The 16,794-nt window shown below is 37.7% G+C and overlaps 1 protein-coding gene across 6 annotated transcripts in view; it reads right to left on the bottom strand.

Annotated features, from left to right (window-relative positions):
* GOLGA4 (golgin A4) overlaps positions 1–16,794 on the bottom strand; it is a 98,047-nt gene that overhangs the window by 24,275 nt on the left and 56,978 nt on the right. For all 6 annotated transcript variants that reach the window (XM_019647190.1, XM_019647188.1, XM_019647187.1 and 3 more), the window contains 6 exons: positions 11,434–15,674; positions 10,726–10,847; positions 10,205–10,335; positions 3,910–4,023; positions 2,052–2,072; positions 1,827–1,895 (listed from right to left, as the gene is read on the bottom strand). In XM_019647190.1, coding sequence (XP_019502735.1) covers positions 1,827–1,895; positions 2,052–2,072; positions 3,910–4,023; positions 10,205–10,335; positions 10,726–10,847; positions 11,434–15,674 — 4,698 coding nt within the window. The remainder of the gene's footprint in view (positions 1–1,826; positions 1,896–2,051; positions 2,073–3,909; positions 4,024–10,204; positions 10,336–10,725; positions 10,848–11,433; positions 15,675–16,794) is intronic.

A 16,794-nucleotide genomic window follows, 5' to 3' on the forward strand; every position in this document is an offset into this window, starting at 1 on the left:
GTTCGGATCCCACATATGAGGGCCAGTGACACTGCCCTCTACAGCTAAGATGCTGAACAACAGCTCAACCTGGAGCTGGGCTGCCGTTGAGTCGCTGGAGACGGCATAGGCTGCAGCCCCTGTGGCAGTGGGTTGCCATGGGCTACCGTGAGCAGCCAGCAGCCAGCGTGAGCGGCCCTCAAGCCGCCGTGAGCAGCCGTCCAGAAGCCGGGGACTGATCTGCCTTGCCCGGGAAGAGCGCAATGATAGTGCCAACTTGGGCCAGTGAAGCAATGTCCTCCACAACTAGACTGAAGAACAAAATAACAGCAACTTGTCTGTTCCCCTTCCCCCGATTCCCCAGCGCTGTTCCCCTCCCCCAATTCCCCAATAAAATCTTTAAAAAAAAAGAAGAGAATTTTAAACTAGTAACCTTGAGAATAGATGGTAAAAGTTAACCACTGAGAAATAGAAAAAAATAAAGTAACATTGGGACTTAGTACAGTAGGTCTTTGAATAATGTTCTTTCAACTTCTCTTTGGTATAACATTGATGAAAAAAAAATCAGTTACTAGCTGGGGCCACTGTCTGTGTGGAGTTTGCACGTTTGCCCCATGCTTGCATGGGTTTTCTCTAGGAACTCCAGTTTCCTCCCAAGCCCCAAAGGTGTGCACATTCAGTGAACTGGGGTGTCTAAATTATCCCAGTCGGAGTGAGTGTGGGGATGTGTGAGTGGCCCCGCGATGGAAGGGCGTCCTGTTCAGGGTGGGTTCCTGCCTTGCACCCTAAGCTGCTGGGAGAGGTTCCAGTCACCCATGACCCTGAACTAGAATGAGTGGGTTGGAAAATAATGATCTTACTTGTTTGTATTAATCTTTCCTAAATGTATGTAAAGCTCACATTTATTTCCATGTTTACTATTAGAAGTGTTTTAGGTCTTTATTTAGAAGTTTGGTGATGTTTTTGTGACCAGAAATATGCTATAGAAACTTAACTCTTGTTTAGATCAATTAACCTATGGTAAACTTGGTTTAAACTTGCTTAAAGTCGCAGTGTCTAAGAAACTATTGAAAATGTTAAGTGAATACTTCATGAATTTTTAAAAAAATATTATGAAAAATTTCAAACATACTCAATACAGAAGGTATATAGTTCAATTAATACCCATATATCCATCACCTAGTTTCAACAATTATCAAGATTTTTACATGTATTAATTTTACGAAAATGTCCCTGAAATATCCCTGAAGATTTAGCCTTCAAACGTGGCTTGCAGACCTCAGTCACTATTCCTCCAGTTTGGAAAAAGTCTACAAGAGATCATGCACCACAGATACACACGTACTGGTGTTTTCATGTTTGTACATCCTCTAGGCATCCACACATGGTCCTATCTATTTATTTATTTATTTTTTATTTTTTTTAAATTTTTTATTTTTTTACACATGGTCCTATTTAAATGAAATTACTGGACAATATGCGGACAAACCATATTAAGATAAGACAATTTAACCAACAGGAAAAAGTAATCAAGATTGATGTCAACATATTTTCCCTCTAATAAAACCAAAAAAATAACTTCTTTTTTAGAACTTAGGTTATTACAAATTAAACAAACACCAATTGTTATCCAAAATGTTAAGCACTAGAAATAATAGGCTGCAAATGTTCTTGTTTAAATACATGTAATCAAGAATTTATGGAGATATCTTCTTTGAATATAAGACAAAAATTGCGAAGTTAACTATTAAAGCAATTTTTTTAAAATTAGTTAAATGAAACCCAAGTACTTACTAACATAGATTAAGGAAATTAGTTCAAAATAAAGGTGTCAATTAGACCTGTACCTGTTCTCTGAACTCTTGTTCTTTCAACTTTGAATCACTGATCAGCGTAGTCTTCTGTGCTAGTTGTGCCTGAAAGAACAAACAGTCAGGTCTGAAATGCATATGGGTTTAGTCTTTGCCTGGACACATTTCTGTATTACAGTCTCTTCATGTTTTAACTTAAAACACAGAATGCTCCTGCAAATGCATAACCTTCAGTCAAATTCAAGGAAGATTTTGCCTTACCTGTAGCTCCATAATTGTTACCTGAAAATGGAAAAGAAAAATATGAGTGTATACAATAAGATCTGTAAGAAATAGTAAAATTGAGTAATGCAAAATTACAAGGAAATAAGAATTCTTAAGTTATAATCTTAACAGAATGGTCAGATTTGAAATAAGATTTAAAATATTTGGTTTTAAACCTGGTCTATTTTGCTATGCAAACTCATGAAAATATATACAAACATAGGTAAACACCAAGGAACAGGATTGGAAGGCAACTCACCAAACTCCTAACAATGATTATAGGATATGTGCCCAACAGGATGGGTTTATTCCACACTTCTGTATTATCTGACTCATTTACAACATGATTATATTCATGTATTGTGTGTATAATTTTTTAAAAATTTAACATATTAGCATCTATTTAAAGCATATGGACCCTTTAGGGAAACTTGTGAAGGATTATTTCTGGGATCCATTCAGAGCTATAATCACAAATTACTTTTCATTGAAATCAACACTGATATGCAATTCAAAATATCCCAGAAACAACAAAAGATGCTCAAGAAGGATAAAAATTCATGAAGAATAAAATAAAACATTTTTTAGAGTAGGAATAAAAATTAAGGATATTTTCTCTCTTTTATGATACAAGATAAAGGACTCAGAAGATCTGATTAATTTCATAATCTTTCAATATTCTATGGCTTCCCAGCACAGGTCAAAATGTCACTATACTTATTTTGATACTAAGGAAGAGAACATGGTAGTGAAATACATGTATTCTTCTCATGGCAAGTAATATTTCATAACACCTGGCATATGCATATCATGACTAAATGGCAAAAAAATTTAAAAACCAAACTAAAACAGCAGAACTAGTAGCTATTAAAGAAACAGAGAAACAGCGCACTCAGCTTGCTAAGTGTTTACAACTAGATAAGGTACCAAAAGGCACAGCATAGCAAAGCCCTTTATAAAGATGTCTTCTCTCCATTTTGGAAAAGTGGTCCATGTAATTGGCTGGCTGGAAAATTGCTATCTGGTAACTGACATTCTGTAATGAATCCTCTATAACTCTCAAGGGTGAAGACATGAACATCTAACTTTCCCAAAGCCCTCATGACAGTTATGTAAACACCATACTGGACGAGCGAGAATATTTTAGGAGGTAGAACAGTACACTGTCTAGCTTCTCAAACTTGGGCCCACGTGCCCTGTTGGGGTGCACAGTGGGACAGGAAGCCACAGAAAAAATATGGCCTATCTTTCATAGCATCAAATTTACTTAAATACTGGGATTATTAAAGTGCCTAGATACACAATGCCAGATCTCTTTGAATTCAGTCCAATTTTCCAAAATAATCCCACTGTAGTATTTGCATCTGGCCCATTAACCAAGGAGAAAAATAGGAATTGTTTTTCATAATGGTATATAACTGAAAACATTTTACTGTGACTGCAAATAAGGGTATCTTCTAGGGTAAAATATAAAATTTACATGAATTTTTAGCAGAAAATATAAAAATCTAAAATAATCATACTTCCTATGGATCACTCTTGGCTACATCTCAGGGCTCTGAGGTTCACTTTCCTCTGTTGCCCTTTCCACAGACAAGACTGAGAAGCCCCAATATAACAGAAACATCTAGGCTCTGAAGTCTGGCAGACTGGGTTTCAATTCCCAACACAACATTAATTGTGTGAGCTTGAATGTCTTATTTAACCTCACTGAAACTTAGTTTCACTGTCTATAAAACAGAGCAAAGGTTTCTGTTAGGATTAGATGAGGTAGGTGTGTATGTTAGTAAGCGAGTCTAATAATGGAAATGACGATGTTTTCAAAAAACGTGACGCCAAGTCCAGTTCCTCTCACTTTATCGTTGCCAGGGTTTTCTTCCTCCTGGAGCTTTTGCTGGTATTTCTTTTGTAGCTCCTCAAGTTGAGTCTGCAGGTCCATTACTTTTGCAGTCATTTCTTCTTCACGAGCCTTTAGAATAAAACAAGGCGTTAAAGAACATAGTAGAGCAGCAACAACGGTATAAAGGAACTATCTCTATAGGAGAAACAAATCCCTGACATTTTTTGAATCACAAACCACTGTTATTAACTGTAATTCATTACTGTGCTTGAAACACTTTCCTTCATGCCCCACTTTTAACTCTAAGCCCTTCGTAATGCTGCTCACTATTCCCAGGATATCTTTTTCCCACCTTCACGCCCTCTGCCCTCACCCCATAGAGCTCATCAAGCTATTTCTTCCCCCTGAAACTAAGGTTCCCAGGTTTAAGCAACAATTAGGTGTGTAGCAGTGTTATGACAGGACTGTAACACACAGCCTGTGCTCTAAGACTTTGACTTTTTCCATATTAGGGTTTGATTTCCATAAAATAGCCATTCATTTAAACTGGTAGATACTTTTTTATACACAGCACTGCTCAGCCAGGTGGCAACTTCACAGATAACAAGTTGTGATGGTTTTTTCCCAGCCCCTTTGGATGGGCTGTGTAATTCAAGAGATGGTTCTCTGTCCTAGTTCAGCGAACCTGCACACCTCCTACACATCTGCCCCAAACCACACACCAGTGGTATGTTGAGGTACATGTTCAACTAAAATCTAGTTTTGAAAAAAATTAGTTACTGTCTAATGTATTGGTAACCAATTTAATGTCTCTACTTGCCCTGAACTTTGTAAAAACAGACATGGGTGCAAAATAATATGTAACTTATTAGTCAAAAAAAATCCTACTTATAAAATTTGGCACATAAATCGTTCTCTCTTCTGATTACCCTGGGAAAAGGCTGTTGCCCATCCTTACACTTCTTTATTTGTTCTGACAAGTGCCATGATTTACTGCATAGAGCGGCCCAGAACTCTCCTTGCTCTTATAAGTCTTGCAATAACCTTTGTGCAAAAAGAACCTTAGGAATTGGAATATTGATCAGATTTAAGTAATGAAGGCAGGACAAGTGTTTGCTGAATAAGAGTCTGAACAGGAAAAACAACCATAAACAAGCATCTGATTTAAGATGCTGACTTGCCAGAACCAAGAAAAAAGATGTCTAAAAACAAACAAAAAGAGATCGGCCCCATGGCACAAAATAAGGCAATGACCCACAGGCCACGTGGAAAAGCTAATTTTAAATACTACCTGTCATGAACTTAGAACACCTGAAAAAGAACGAATCCCTCTCAACATAAGCAAAACAGGAATCTCCCTCAACATCTCCCCACTCAGACCCACTTTAACCGGCCCAGAAACTGCTGTGAATACATTACACCTAGTCCTGGTTTACCGTTTTTACTATACCATTGCATATCTTGCGTGGATGTCTGTGTCAATGTGGTTTATCCTTGTTTGAAAGAATCATCTATTAATTAGTTATCCAGTTAGGTCCAGGTTTTAATATGACAATTAGCTGTGTCTCTGACATTTCCTTTGACAGTTGTGGGATACCAACCTAAAGCAAGCCCTCTAAGGATTAAAAAAGAATCCTTGATGTGTTATTTTTAATTTAAGAAATGGTTCTATAATTTCTTTTGTAAAAGCTTTCTAGTCTTCTTGTCAGGGGAAGGCGGGGGGGGGGGGGGAACAGTACTGCTTGCTCTGAAGTAAAAACAATAAGAAAGTCTAGTTAAATTGAATATGCACATACGTAGTAATTACGTTTTAAAGACTAGCTGTTATGCCAAAGCCAAATTGCTAAAATACAATCAATGTCAAAAAGAAACCAGATTTGTATCCAATGTGGCTTTAGGAGCTACTTCCTCTCAGTGACAGTGCTCTGAGTTTGGGACTAAGGCAATTAAGGTAAACTCCCTTACTTCTGAGCATTCCACTCCTCCTTTGAGATGTCACCACCCCATTTCCAAAACGAATTCTTCTCTGCCCTATGTGTCACCTCCTTCAAATTTACCAACTGTCTAGTATGAACCAAGCATTAGGCTATGTTCTCAAGCCTAGAGCTGAATAGCAAAATCCCTGCCAACAAGATACTTACAGTCTAAGGGAGAAGACAGATAATTAACACATCCCTACACATATATGGTATGTATGACAAAAATGACATATTATAAGTGAAGCAATAAATATAGATGAGTGCCAAAACAACACAGATACAATTAATTCCATTTCAGGGGTTTCCAAAGAACTGTAAGTTAAAACAATATGATGCAGAAAAGTATATTTCAAAAAGCTAAGTTTGGGTAGGAAAGGGAAAAAGAATGTTTCATTTTTGTTTCAGTTTGCATAAGGAAATACTGGAACATTACATAAGAAACTAATGGTTATCTGTGGAGGGAGAAGGGAGACAGGGCTGTATAATCCAGAGAATAAGAATATGTGCAATTTTCATTCAAGACCACTCTCCAACTATACTTTTTTATATTATGATCTTTAAACCATGTGAATATGATTGATTCAAAAAATTTTAAGCTTAAAAAAGCAAAAACCAAAAGAGAGATGGTAACAACTGTATTAATTCATGGAAGTTTGAGAATGTGATACTTAAGCACACAAAAAAGCATAAACAAAGGTAAAACATGGTGGAGAACAAGCTAAAGTTAAGTTTGGTTGAACAGGCTGAACTGGGGGCAGGTATCACTGGGCCAATGGGAAGCCATTGGAGGTATTCAGGAGTAGAAGTGATATGATCACATCTTTGTGTCAAGATAGAAAATAACTCTGACAGGAAGAGATTAATACCTTAGAAAAAAAGATTAGCAGCAAGGAGGTCAGGTGGGAAACTAATACAACAGACCAGATCAGGTGAAAGATGGCAGTCCAGACTGTGGCAGCAGTGGAGTTGAGAGGAAAGGAACATACAGTGTGACACAGTGAAAAACTACATCGTAAGAGCCTATAATATGTTGGATATTGTGCTGGAGATATACAATTAAAGGAGACAGATGATTTCTCTGTCTAGTAAATCAGCCGAGATAAGCAGATTTCATGTCTTAAAGGTGTGTGGATGTGAAGGGCTGAGGGAGGTAAGAAGTGTGTGACTCAAGGATTAAAAACTTTCCTAGCTTCTTCAAATGGATCAAGGAATGGTGAGAACGTTATCCAAGATAGTAAAGGCAAGAAAATGAAAATGTTTCTGTGCTCCATTTTGCTATTAACGGATGACAGAATTATTTTAATGAATGACAGAAACACAGCATTCTGTAATGTCATCATTAAGACAAATCAATTTGATAACAGCTTTTCAGAGGGGGGAAAAATACCACTACATAATATATACAAATCCCATAAAAAGTCCAATTCCAAAAACTTTCAAATGGGGAAAATGCTAAGAGGATATGTCTCAGAGTCAAACTAATACGGTGTTTGCTGAGAACTGTTAATAAAACTATCAATATCCCCTTTTAGTAATATTTACATTTCTAAAAAGAAATTCTTCAAGACAGAGTATGTAACTGGGGCGTTTAGATGAGGAGAGCATGTCTAATCACAGTCAGCCCTAGACCTGGCAACTGAAAGCCTAGATCCACAATGTCCCCACACAGGAGCCACCATCCATCCTAGAACTGCGACCCTGAGCACCTGAGGTGTGGCTGGTCCAAACTGAGGCAGGTTGTAAATGTGAAAACATACTAATCTCAAAGAATTAATACATATATAATTTTTATATTGACTACATATTGAAATAATATTTTCAATATAATGGATGAGTTAACATTATAAAAATTAAGTTCACGTGTTTAATTTTTAATGTGGCTACTAAAATCCTGCAATGACATGTGTGGCTCATATTCGTGGCTTGTATTTTACTTCTAATGAACAGCGCTGGTCTCAGACACAGGACGGAGCTTGCGAGAGAGCCTACCCAGCTCACTTGCCCACCCGCCACTTCCTGCCCCCTTGGTTGGCTACTCTAAGCATAAAGCTTAAAGGTCTGTTCCCTTAATTCCCCCTAGTAAACAGATTTTCAAGGATGAACCATACCAGAGGTTAACCTCTCTCCCTGCTCCCCTCACCCCTGTCCCTACGGAGGTCTGTCATGACCTAGGAAAATCTACCATCTCTAGCCCACACATCCAGAGAGAAGCAGTTCACGGACGGGAACTGCAGCTGTGGTACAGCTTACCCCTGCAAATGAAGCTGCCTGACTGACTTCGGTCTGTGATAAATAATTGCTGCCTTCCCCAAGCTTCTTTCTCAGGGAAAAGCCTTTGTAAAACGTATAAAGCTAAGGAAGAGGCACTGCTCTACCACTCGCTGGGTACTTTTAGGGAGATCATTCAATTATGCTAAACATGCTTTTCCTTCTGGAAAAAAAAACAGAAGATGAAACTAAACTTGCTTTAGTGTATCTCCCAATTCCAACGCTTCTAAGGATTCAAGAAACAACAGTATTTTTTAAAACTCCACACAGATATACTCTAGGGAAGTATAAGAAAATGTGAAATTATCTCCTCTAACTCAGCTAACAAAACCAAGTCTGATTCAAAACATCCCAGAGTGTTTCTCTAAAACACATCATCTGCTGCCCAATGAAAAGTCTTAGGAATGATTATTAATTATGAAGGGTATAGTTGTGGTACTGTCATTGATGATAATAATATATTTTTTTGGCCTAGTTTTGACCGATTTCACCAGTGCCTATTCTGTAGTTGCGGCTCATGTCTGAATGTATCCTAGCTAACAAATTATTGATTAATAAGAACTTGAATTTCTGAAAGGTTCTTACTACTAACCAAAATCTGAGCAAGGAATCTCAAGTGTAATTCTTAGCCAGAATTACTGTTAATGAGCTGTGTATCTTTTAACGATGTGAATCAAAAAACATCAGTTTAGGGATTTCTTAATTTATGTTTTTACCTAATTGAAATATCAGTTTGCAGGTAAACTGATGTTTGGAATTCACCAAACTACTTAATGTGGAATACGATAACATACTTCCAGTGCCCTCAAGCCTGTGACCTTGGCCATTTTACATAGCACATCATTCCTCCTATAGGGATGAACTTTTTCCTGGCATGAAAAGTGGCTACTCTGGATAAAGTGCTGCTTATTGTATCAGGCTTTTCCAGGTAACATGTCTGTGGAAGACTTAATATTGAATAGAGATAAAGATATTATTCAGAACCGTTTTTTTCTATTGTACTCTGCTTTATCAAAAAAGTAAAACATTTAAATTGTGCTACAGAAATCCAGAGGTTGTCTTGTGATCTTTAAACAACAAATGATTTGCTCTTAAAAAAAAATAGTAAAGTGTGAAATTATTCAAACCTTCTTTTCATAATGAGAACTAAAGCTCAAAAAGTATAAAAAAGGTGGCCTTTACATGCATGTGTCATATGTTGAAATTTCAGCCTTTTCAATTACACTTAAAATTATTATTAGCATCTATTCCTGGCTCAGACTTCCGCGGCTGCCCTAATCAGCTGAGGCAAGATTCTCTGATTTATGCATTCTTATTCCTCAAATGGTTCTTAGCAAATGGTGAACTAAGGCTTGGAGTAACTAAAGAATCTGCAACCCAATGAAGAATAATTTACATTGTTTTACACATGAAAATGTTCTATAGTCCAAAACACTCACTAGCATTCATGGCTTATCTTCACAAACAAAAATGACAATGATAATCCACCATTAGTAGAATAAGTACATTGAAATACCCCCCCACACACACTAAATATAAAAGATTTGGCTGATGCATTCCATTTTTTCCCATCCTTTTAGTCCCTTGAGAACATGCAAATTGAGTAAAGATGAAATAAAGTTAACTGGCCATCCTGGAAAGGTCCCACCTAAGCTAAGCAGCCACTCTAAAAAACACTAACTCTCCTATTAGTAAGACTTCACCTAAGCACAAGCTCTCATTTCTTAGTCTGGTTCTCTCACATTTTAGCCTGGCTTTGAGAGGAAGACAGAAAAGAGAATACATTCTTCCCCTTAGCAATTCACTGTGGCTTCAATACCTGCCAACTGGGCTTTACTGCCAGGTTAGCAAAATCTGATCAGGAAACTACAATCTTGGTGGAAATCAATTAGACTCCTTATAAATCTGCATACAGTGTAGAAATACTAACGTGAATAATATTGAGCCCCCCAAAAAAACCCTCTACGTTATAAAAACAGGAAATCTGATAACCCAATTTTCTTTAGCACTACTATGAAATCTATTACAGCTAAATTTCAAAATAGAGAGAGAAAATAAAGTACATCAAGGATTTCTTCGTATTTTTTGGCTGTTCTTTTGAGATCATCTTCTTTCTCTACAATTTTTTTATATAATTGATTTGTCTCTTCTTGATGGCTTTCCAAAAGTTCAGCCTCCACTTCCTGGGCTTTATCTAATGAATGAAAAATGGACACACACAAGAAAACACATTAGGTAAGAATTAACATCTAGATCCCAATTTCAGTAAGAACCCATGTTCCAAACCAAATTTGATAAAAATCAACTGGCCAAAGGTACTCTTCTCACACAGCAGAAGTGTCTTTATAAGGTAAATTAATGAGCTAATGCTTTCAGGTTCTTTCACCTGCTCCTCGTCTCAGTAAGACAGGCCATGGCCAGGTAGGGCCAGGTTCCCATGACAGAACTTCCTTGGGCAAGAATCATTTTTTTTCCAGTTTAATTACTTAAAGCACTTATCACAGTATGAATAAAATAAGCTTAAATTATAAACAGTCTCTGCTGATTCTGATTTGTTCTTTATTGAATTAAACTTTTTCCTTACCGATGGTTTCTTTTATGGTCGTTTCCAGCTCCTGTTCCTTTTGTGCCAGCTGTGTATGAAACTCCCTCATCAGCTGTTTTAGTGTGGAATTGTGCTTCAACTCAAGATCTTCCTGCTCCTGCCTGAGTAACAAAAATACAGAGTGAACGGTTGTGATACAAAAAACAAGCTGTAAAGAGTTACCTGGTTCACAACAGTGCACACAGTACGATCTCAGTGGTATAAAAACATTTTTTAAGGGGACGCAGGAGTGTGAGTGTCAGTGGGGGTGGGCGGGGGGTGGAGACACACAGAGAGGCGGAGGCACTAGGCACAGTAACTACTTCCGGAAGGATACGCAAACTATGATTACCTCTAGGGAATGGTCCTGAGGATTTGAAAAGTGTTCTTTTCACCGAAAATATTTCACCATACACATCTATATTATATAATCACAATGTTAATCCTAAAATAACACAAAATGAAAACAAATCCTTGGCTATGCACCTCAAAACCATGATCTTATATGTAAGAAAAGGTTTTTTCCCCCTAAACGTACATGGGATAACACTGCCTCTTGCCTTAAATTGTTTTTATTTCTCCTCAGTATTTCACGTATTAGATTTATGTTTAATACTTCATTCAGAGAGGCGAAACTTAACCATATTAGGCACAAAAAGGGGACTTAATTAAGGAGGACCGCCTTAAAAATATCATGCAGACACTTACTTGATTTTCTCTTCCATTTCTTGTTCATATTCTTTCTTTGTTATATCCAATTCCTGCTGATGCTCCTTCCGCAATACTCGAATATCCTTCTGCAGTTTCACAATCTCCTTGCTCAGCTTCCGCTTCTCCTGCTCTGCCGACGCTAACCTAAACTCCAGGTCACTGTGCTCGGCCTCCATGGTACTAAGCAATTGGCATTGCACCGCATGTGACTTGGAGTTTCCTTCAGCGCTTTCTTCCAAAATTTCTGTGGGTTTACTTTTTCCATCCATCTGTTGTTGTAAAGCCTGTAATTTTTCATATTTTGAGGTCAACTCCGCCATTTCAACTCTGTGTCTTTCCTTCTCGCTTACTAAGCAGGAGTCCAACTCTTTTACCTTTTGCTCCAATTTCTGACAAGTTAGGTCTTTCTCCTGGAGGGTTTTCTGGACATCCTCAAGAGCATTTCCCAAGTTTTGCTTTACCCCTATGTTATTTTGACCTTCCTTTTCTTCCACATGCTGGGGTCCTATCAAGGAATGCTTCTTGTGTTTTTCTTCAAGTTCCTCTTGAAGGTGATTTATCACAACTTGATCCTTGTGTTGCTTTGCTTCAGCACGTTCTATCTTTACTAAGAGCTCCTGGTATTTGTGCTGCATTTCAGAATGAGAAGAAACGGCCTCTTCCCTTTCCTGCTCTAGCCTCTGCAGTAGCTTTTCTTTTTCCATTAAATTTGTTTGCAAAACACTGATTTTCTCCTCACATGCCTTCTGCACACAGCCTTGGGGCTCTGCTGCGTCTTGCTCAGAATGTGCTGCCACATTTTTTGCTGATCTGGGGACAACTAATGTTTCTGGTTGTGGTGAGCTTTCCACTGACTTAAGTTTTTCTTCCAAGATGTGAATTTCTCTCTCTCTTTCCTGCAATTTTGTATTGAGCTCACTCAGAAGGCTTTCCGTGTCTTTTTTAAACTGCTGTTCTTTCTCTTCCATTTGAGATAACAACTGCTTTTTGATGGCAGCAATTTTTTGTTCAGCCTTTTTCTTCAGTTCTGCTAATTTTGCAGCACCCTCTAACTCAAGTTTCTCTTCCAATGCCTTTAACGCCCCTTCTTTGCTTTTCACACTCACATTCACATGTTCCAATTCTTTCTTCTGAGTTTCAAGTTCAGATTTCATGGAAGCCACTTGCTTTTCAAGTGTTAAGACTTTTTCTTCAGCCTCTTTCACTCTGTTGTCCTTTTCTTCTCCTAACTCTTGCACATGCTGCAGTTTCTGAACCATTTCACTCTGCTCAATGTCCTTTTGCTGATTATAATTTTTAAGCGTTTCATTTAAGGACTGGATTTCAGTTGTTTTCTGAGTAACACGCTCCTCTAATTCCATAATTCTTGCTGTCTGAGTTTTTAACTCAGTCTCTAAATTACACTCCTTTTCCTCCATCTTGCTCGTCTTATCTTCCATTTCGCCCTTTAAACATTCAAATCTTTGACTTTGCTGACAGAGGTCTTCCTTCAGGAAAGCTATCTGCTCATCTTTTTCACTGGCTTCCTTCGTTTTTAACTCGAGCTGCACCTGCAGTTCGTTGATAGTATTTTGATATTGTGTAAATTTTGACTGCGCTTTTTTCTTGCACTCTGAGAACTTGTTAGACCAGTGATCTGCCTGTTCCAGGGCAGAAGTTTTCTCTTTACTCAGAGTTTCCGCTTTCAAAGTCAAATCTTGCACCTGATCCCGCAATGCACGTTGTTCGTCGTCATATCGCTTACTTAGTGATGACATAGCTGCTTCTTTCTCAGCGAGGCTGATACTATTCTGAAGTTGACAATTCAGCTCAGAGAGCTGTTTACTGAGACTGCTGATCTCAGCTTTTTTCTCTTGAAGCTCTTCTTTCATCAGTGTGACAGCATTGATGTTTTCCGATAGTTCTTTCTTCAGCTGTGTGATACAAGACTCCTTTTCAGAGGCAGCCTGTTGCTGATTCCCTCCCTCCTTCTGTAAGACTTCCTTTTCTGTTACAAGACCTTCAATATCAGCCTTCATGCTCTTGATTTGATTTTCCTTTTCTTCTAACTGATGGGTAGCCTGTTGAAAAGAACTCTTTAGTGTATTTTGCTCTTCCGTTAGCCGTCTAAGTTGCGCTTCCAGTTCAGAAACTTTGCAAGTTTTATTTTGAAGTGCCTCCTTCACTTTCGTTGTGTGGTGCTGACAATGGGAAATTCTAGAGAGAATAGCATTAATTTTACTGTTACTGATGCTGATCAGTTCATTTGTTTTAGCTTGTACTAAGGCTTCAGTCTTAGAGCAAATATCCAACTGCACTGCCAGTTCCTCAGACAGTTTCTTAAATTCCAAGCTTTTGTCTTCTAGGCTTTTCTGACTTCTTTCATGTGAAGATTTCAAACTCTGGAAGTCTTCATCTGTGGTTTTCAACTTGTCGGTCAACTCAGAGACCTTAAGCTTATCTTTTTCTGCCAGCATCTTCAGCTCAACTACCTGCCCTTGAAGAAGAGTATTTTCCTTCAGAGAATGCTTCAAGTCAGCTGCCAGCTTTTCAAGTTGCGCTTTCAGTTTAGTTTCATTTTGTGAGAGAGAATTCCTATGAGCAGACTCCTGGTTCAGCTGTTCCTTTAACTCCTTTAATAGTGTATCCTGCGTAACGACTTCTTCCTTAAGCCGTGTTATTTCCTTGTTCATCGCTTCTTTTTCACGCCCAAATACGAGGACCTTTTGCTTCAGTTCTGCTACCTCTTGTTCTTTTTCCTGTAATTGGATTTCATGTTTTTCCTGATATTCTTCAGCTTGCTGATTAAGTTTCTTTTCCCAGACTGAAGTGACATCATTGAGTTCTCGCCTATGCGCCTCGGTAAGACTTTCTATTTGCTCCTTTTGGTTTGTTTCCAGTCTTGACACTGTATCATTAATTCCGGCTGAGTTAGCCTGTGCCATTTCCAAAATCTTGGCATTGAACTGTTTTTCTTTCTGACTAAGCTCTAGAACAGTATTTTCAAGCTCTTTTTTAAGTTTGGCTTCCTGATCCAACAATTTCTTCTTTAATGTGTCTTGCATCTCCTTTGCTTTCTGCTTAATTTTTTCTATCTTTTTTTCTTGATTTTTAAATTTGGTTTCATATTCTTCATGCAAAACACTAATACTGTCCTCCTTGGCCGATAATTCCTGTTTGAGCGTTTCGATTTCTTTGCTCTGTCCCTCTCTCATTTGTAAAATTACATTTTCCTTTTCCATCAGGATTTGCTTTGTCTGTCCCTGCTCTATGTTATTATCTTTAAGTTGGGACTCATAGAATTGGGTTAAAGATTTTACTTTTTCCTCCATTTCACTATTCTGCTTTTCAAGTTGCTGCATTAAGTCCCGCACCTGGATTTTGTGAGTATCTAACTCAGTACAAAAATCCTTCTTTTGCGTTTCCACTTCAGCTACCTGTTTTGTAAGAAGGCTTCTTTCTGCTTCCAAGTCCAACAGCTTCTGCTGCAGCTGGGCCAGCTGCTCCTCATAGGCTTTGGCCTGCTCGTGTGTGGTACTCTGGTGTGACTGAAAAAGCTCCAATTTAGCACATGCCTGCTGGAGCTCCCCTTCGGATCTTTTAATATTTGCCTCTAAATTGTCCACATGCGCCTGATGCTCTTTCAGATGCTTATCCTTTTCCTTCAGAAGAAGCCTGAGCTGATTAATTTCATCTTTTAATGCCTTCTCGGTTCTTTGGATAGATAGCTCTTGTTCTTTAATTATATTGTCCACTTGTTGCTGGTGATGATTTTTCTGTTCATCCAGCTTGGCCTCCAATTCCTGCTTTACTTTATCTGCTTGATCCTTTAGTACAGAAAGTTCCTCTTGCAGCTTGTCACGGGCTTTTAATACTTCTGACAATTCAGAAGACAATGATTCCAGCTCTGTTTGCTTCACATCAAGCTTTTCTAAAGTCCTTTCATTCATCTCTTCTATGTGAGCTTGGAAAAGACTCTCTTTGTCTTTCAACAATGTTTCTCTTTCTTGTTCATACTTTTCTCTAAGCTTTTCCATTTCAGTCTGATGCTGCTGCTTTAAGGCTTGGAGTTTTTCAGCCCAAAGGTTATCCTGCTGATGCTGCAGGCTTTCCAATTCTGTCTTGTGTTTTTCAACCATGATTGTAATTTCCTTATTGTGCTTATTTTTTTCAGCTTCCAAATTTATAGCTAAATCTTCTGATTGAATTTTACTTTCTTGTAAGCTTTTTTCCAAAGAACTTTCTAATTCAAGAATTCTCTGTTAATAAAAACAGATGTATTTTTATTAAGTAAGGCTTGTTTATTAGTAATGATACACACAACATGATGTCTACGCCTACTTAAAGATTAGAATTGAGATAAATAACTCTACATTATCACACCAAACACTAGAAAGAACAAAGAATCTCTGCTCAATTCCTAAAGGAATTATATAACAAAGAAAAGATTCTATTTTTAACACAACTCATAATTCTAGATTTTTTTCTACCTATTTGGGTAACTATTTCAACAACATATATTTCAAGAACATTTTGAATGGATAGTCAAAAAGAAATAAATCATAAAGCAGATAATAATAACTATTGATAGAAAGATAGGCATTTTTTTCTGTTTTTAAGGCCTATAATATTATTCTATTACTTTAGTAACTTAATTTTGGAAGATAAATAATGTATCTGTTTTTTCTACCCCAAAAATTATTATTTAGAAAGTTTTGCAAAAAGAAGGAACTTAAACAAATTTTACAAAGATTACTATTATCTTATGCAAATATAAGTCCTGACTCTAAAGGAAAAGCAGCCAGTAAGGCAGAGCAATAGAACATCAGAGCAGGTCTTAAGGAATTACCAAATCTAATCTTTTCATGCAACAGGTGAGACTATTAAGGTATAATTAATTTACAAAGCTAGCAAGAAAAAGATCTAGACCTGAGTACCCATTCCCCTCCACCACACCGCCACCTTACATAAACAGTGGAAATGAGGAAACAAAGCACAGTTTAGAACTATGCATAGGTAATTAGTGTGACTGTTTCACTAACTAAATCAGAGCAAAAAGTCTAAATAAATAACATCAGTCAGTTTATTCAAAACAGATCATACATTTCATATGCTCCTGAGGGAAGGGGCAGAGGGCCTTAAAAATGTGCATGCTGAGACATACACAAATACATATACAAATATATTCATTATGCTTAATACGGGGAAATGGGGAAAAACTTGGATGTAAAAGCAGGGCATTGGGGTAACAAAACTGTGATACACACAGAGTATGAATCACGTCCAGGACATGACACAAGATGAAGCTCTGGACAGGCAGGCAGGTACCAGGGCAAGGGTGGCCTACAAAGTGAGGCTTCTTCCTAACGATCAGGGTGA

This window comes from Hipposideros armiger, unplaced genomic scaffold, assembly GCF_001890085.2.
Source record: "Hipposideros armiger isolate ML-2016 unplaced genomic scaffold, ASM189008v1 scaffold_109, whole genome shotgun sequence".
Taxonomy (NCBI): Eukaryota; Metazoa; Chordata; class Mammalia; order Chiroptera; family Hipposideridae; genus Hipposideros; species Hipposideros armiger.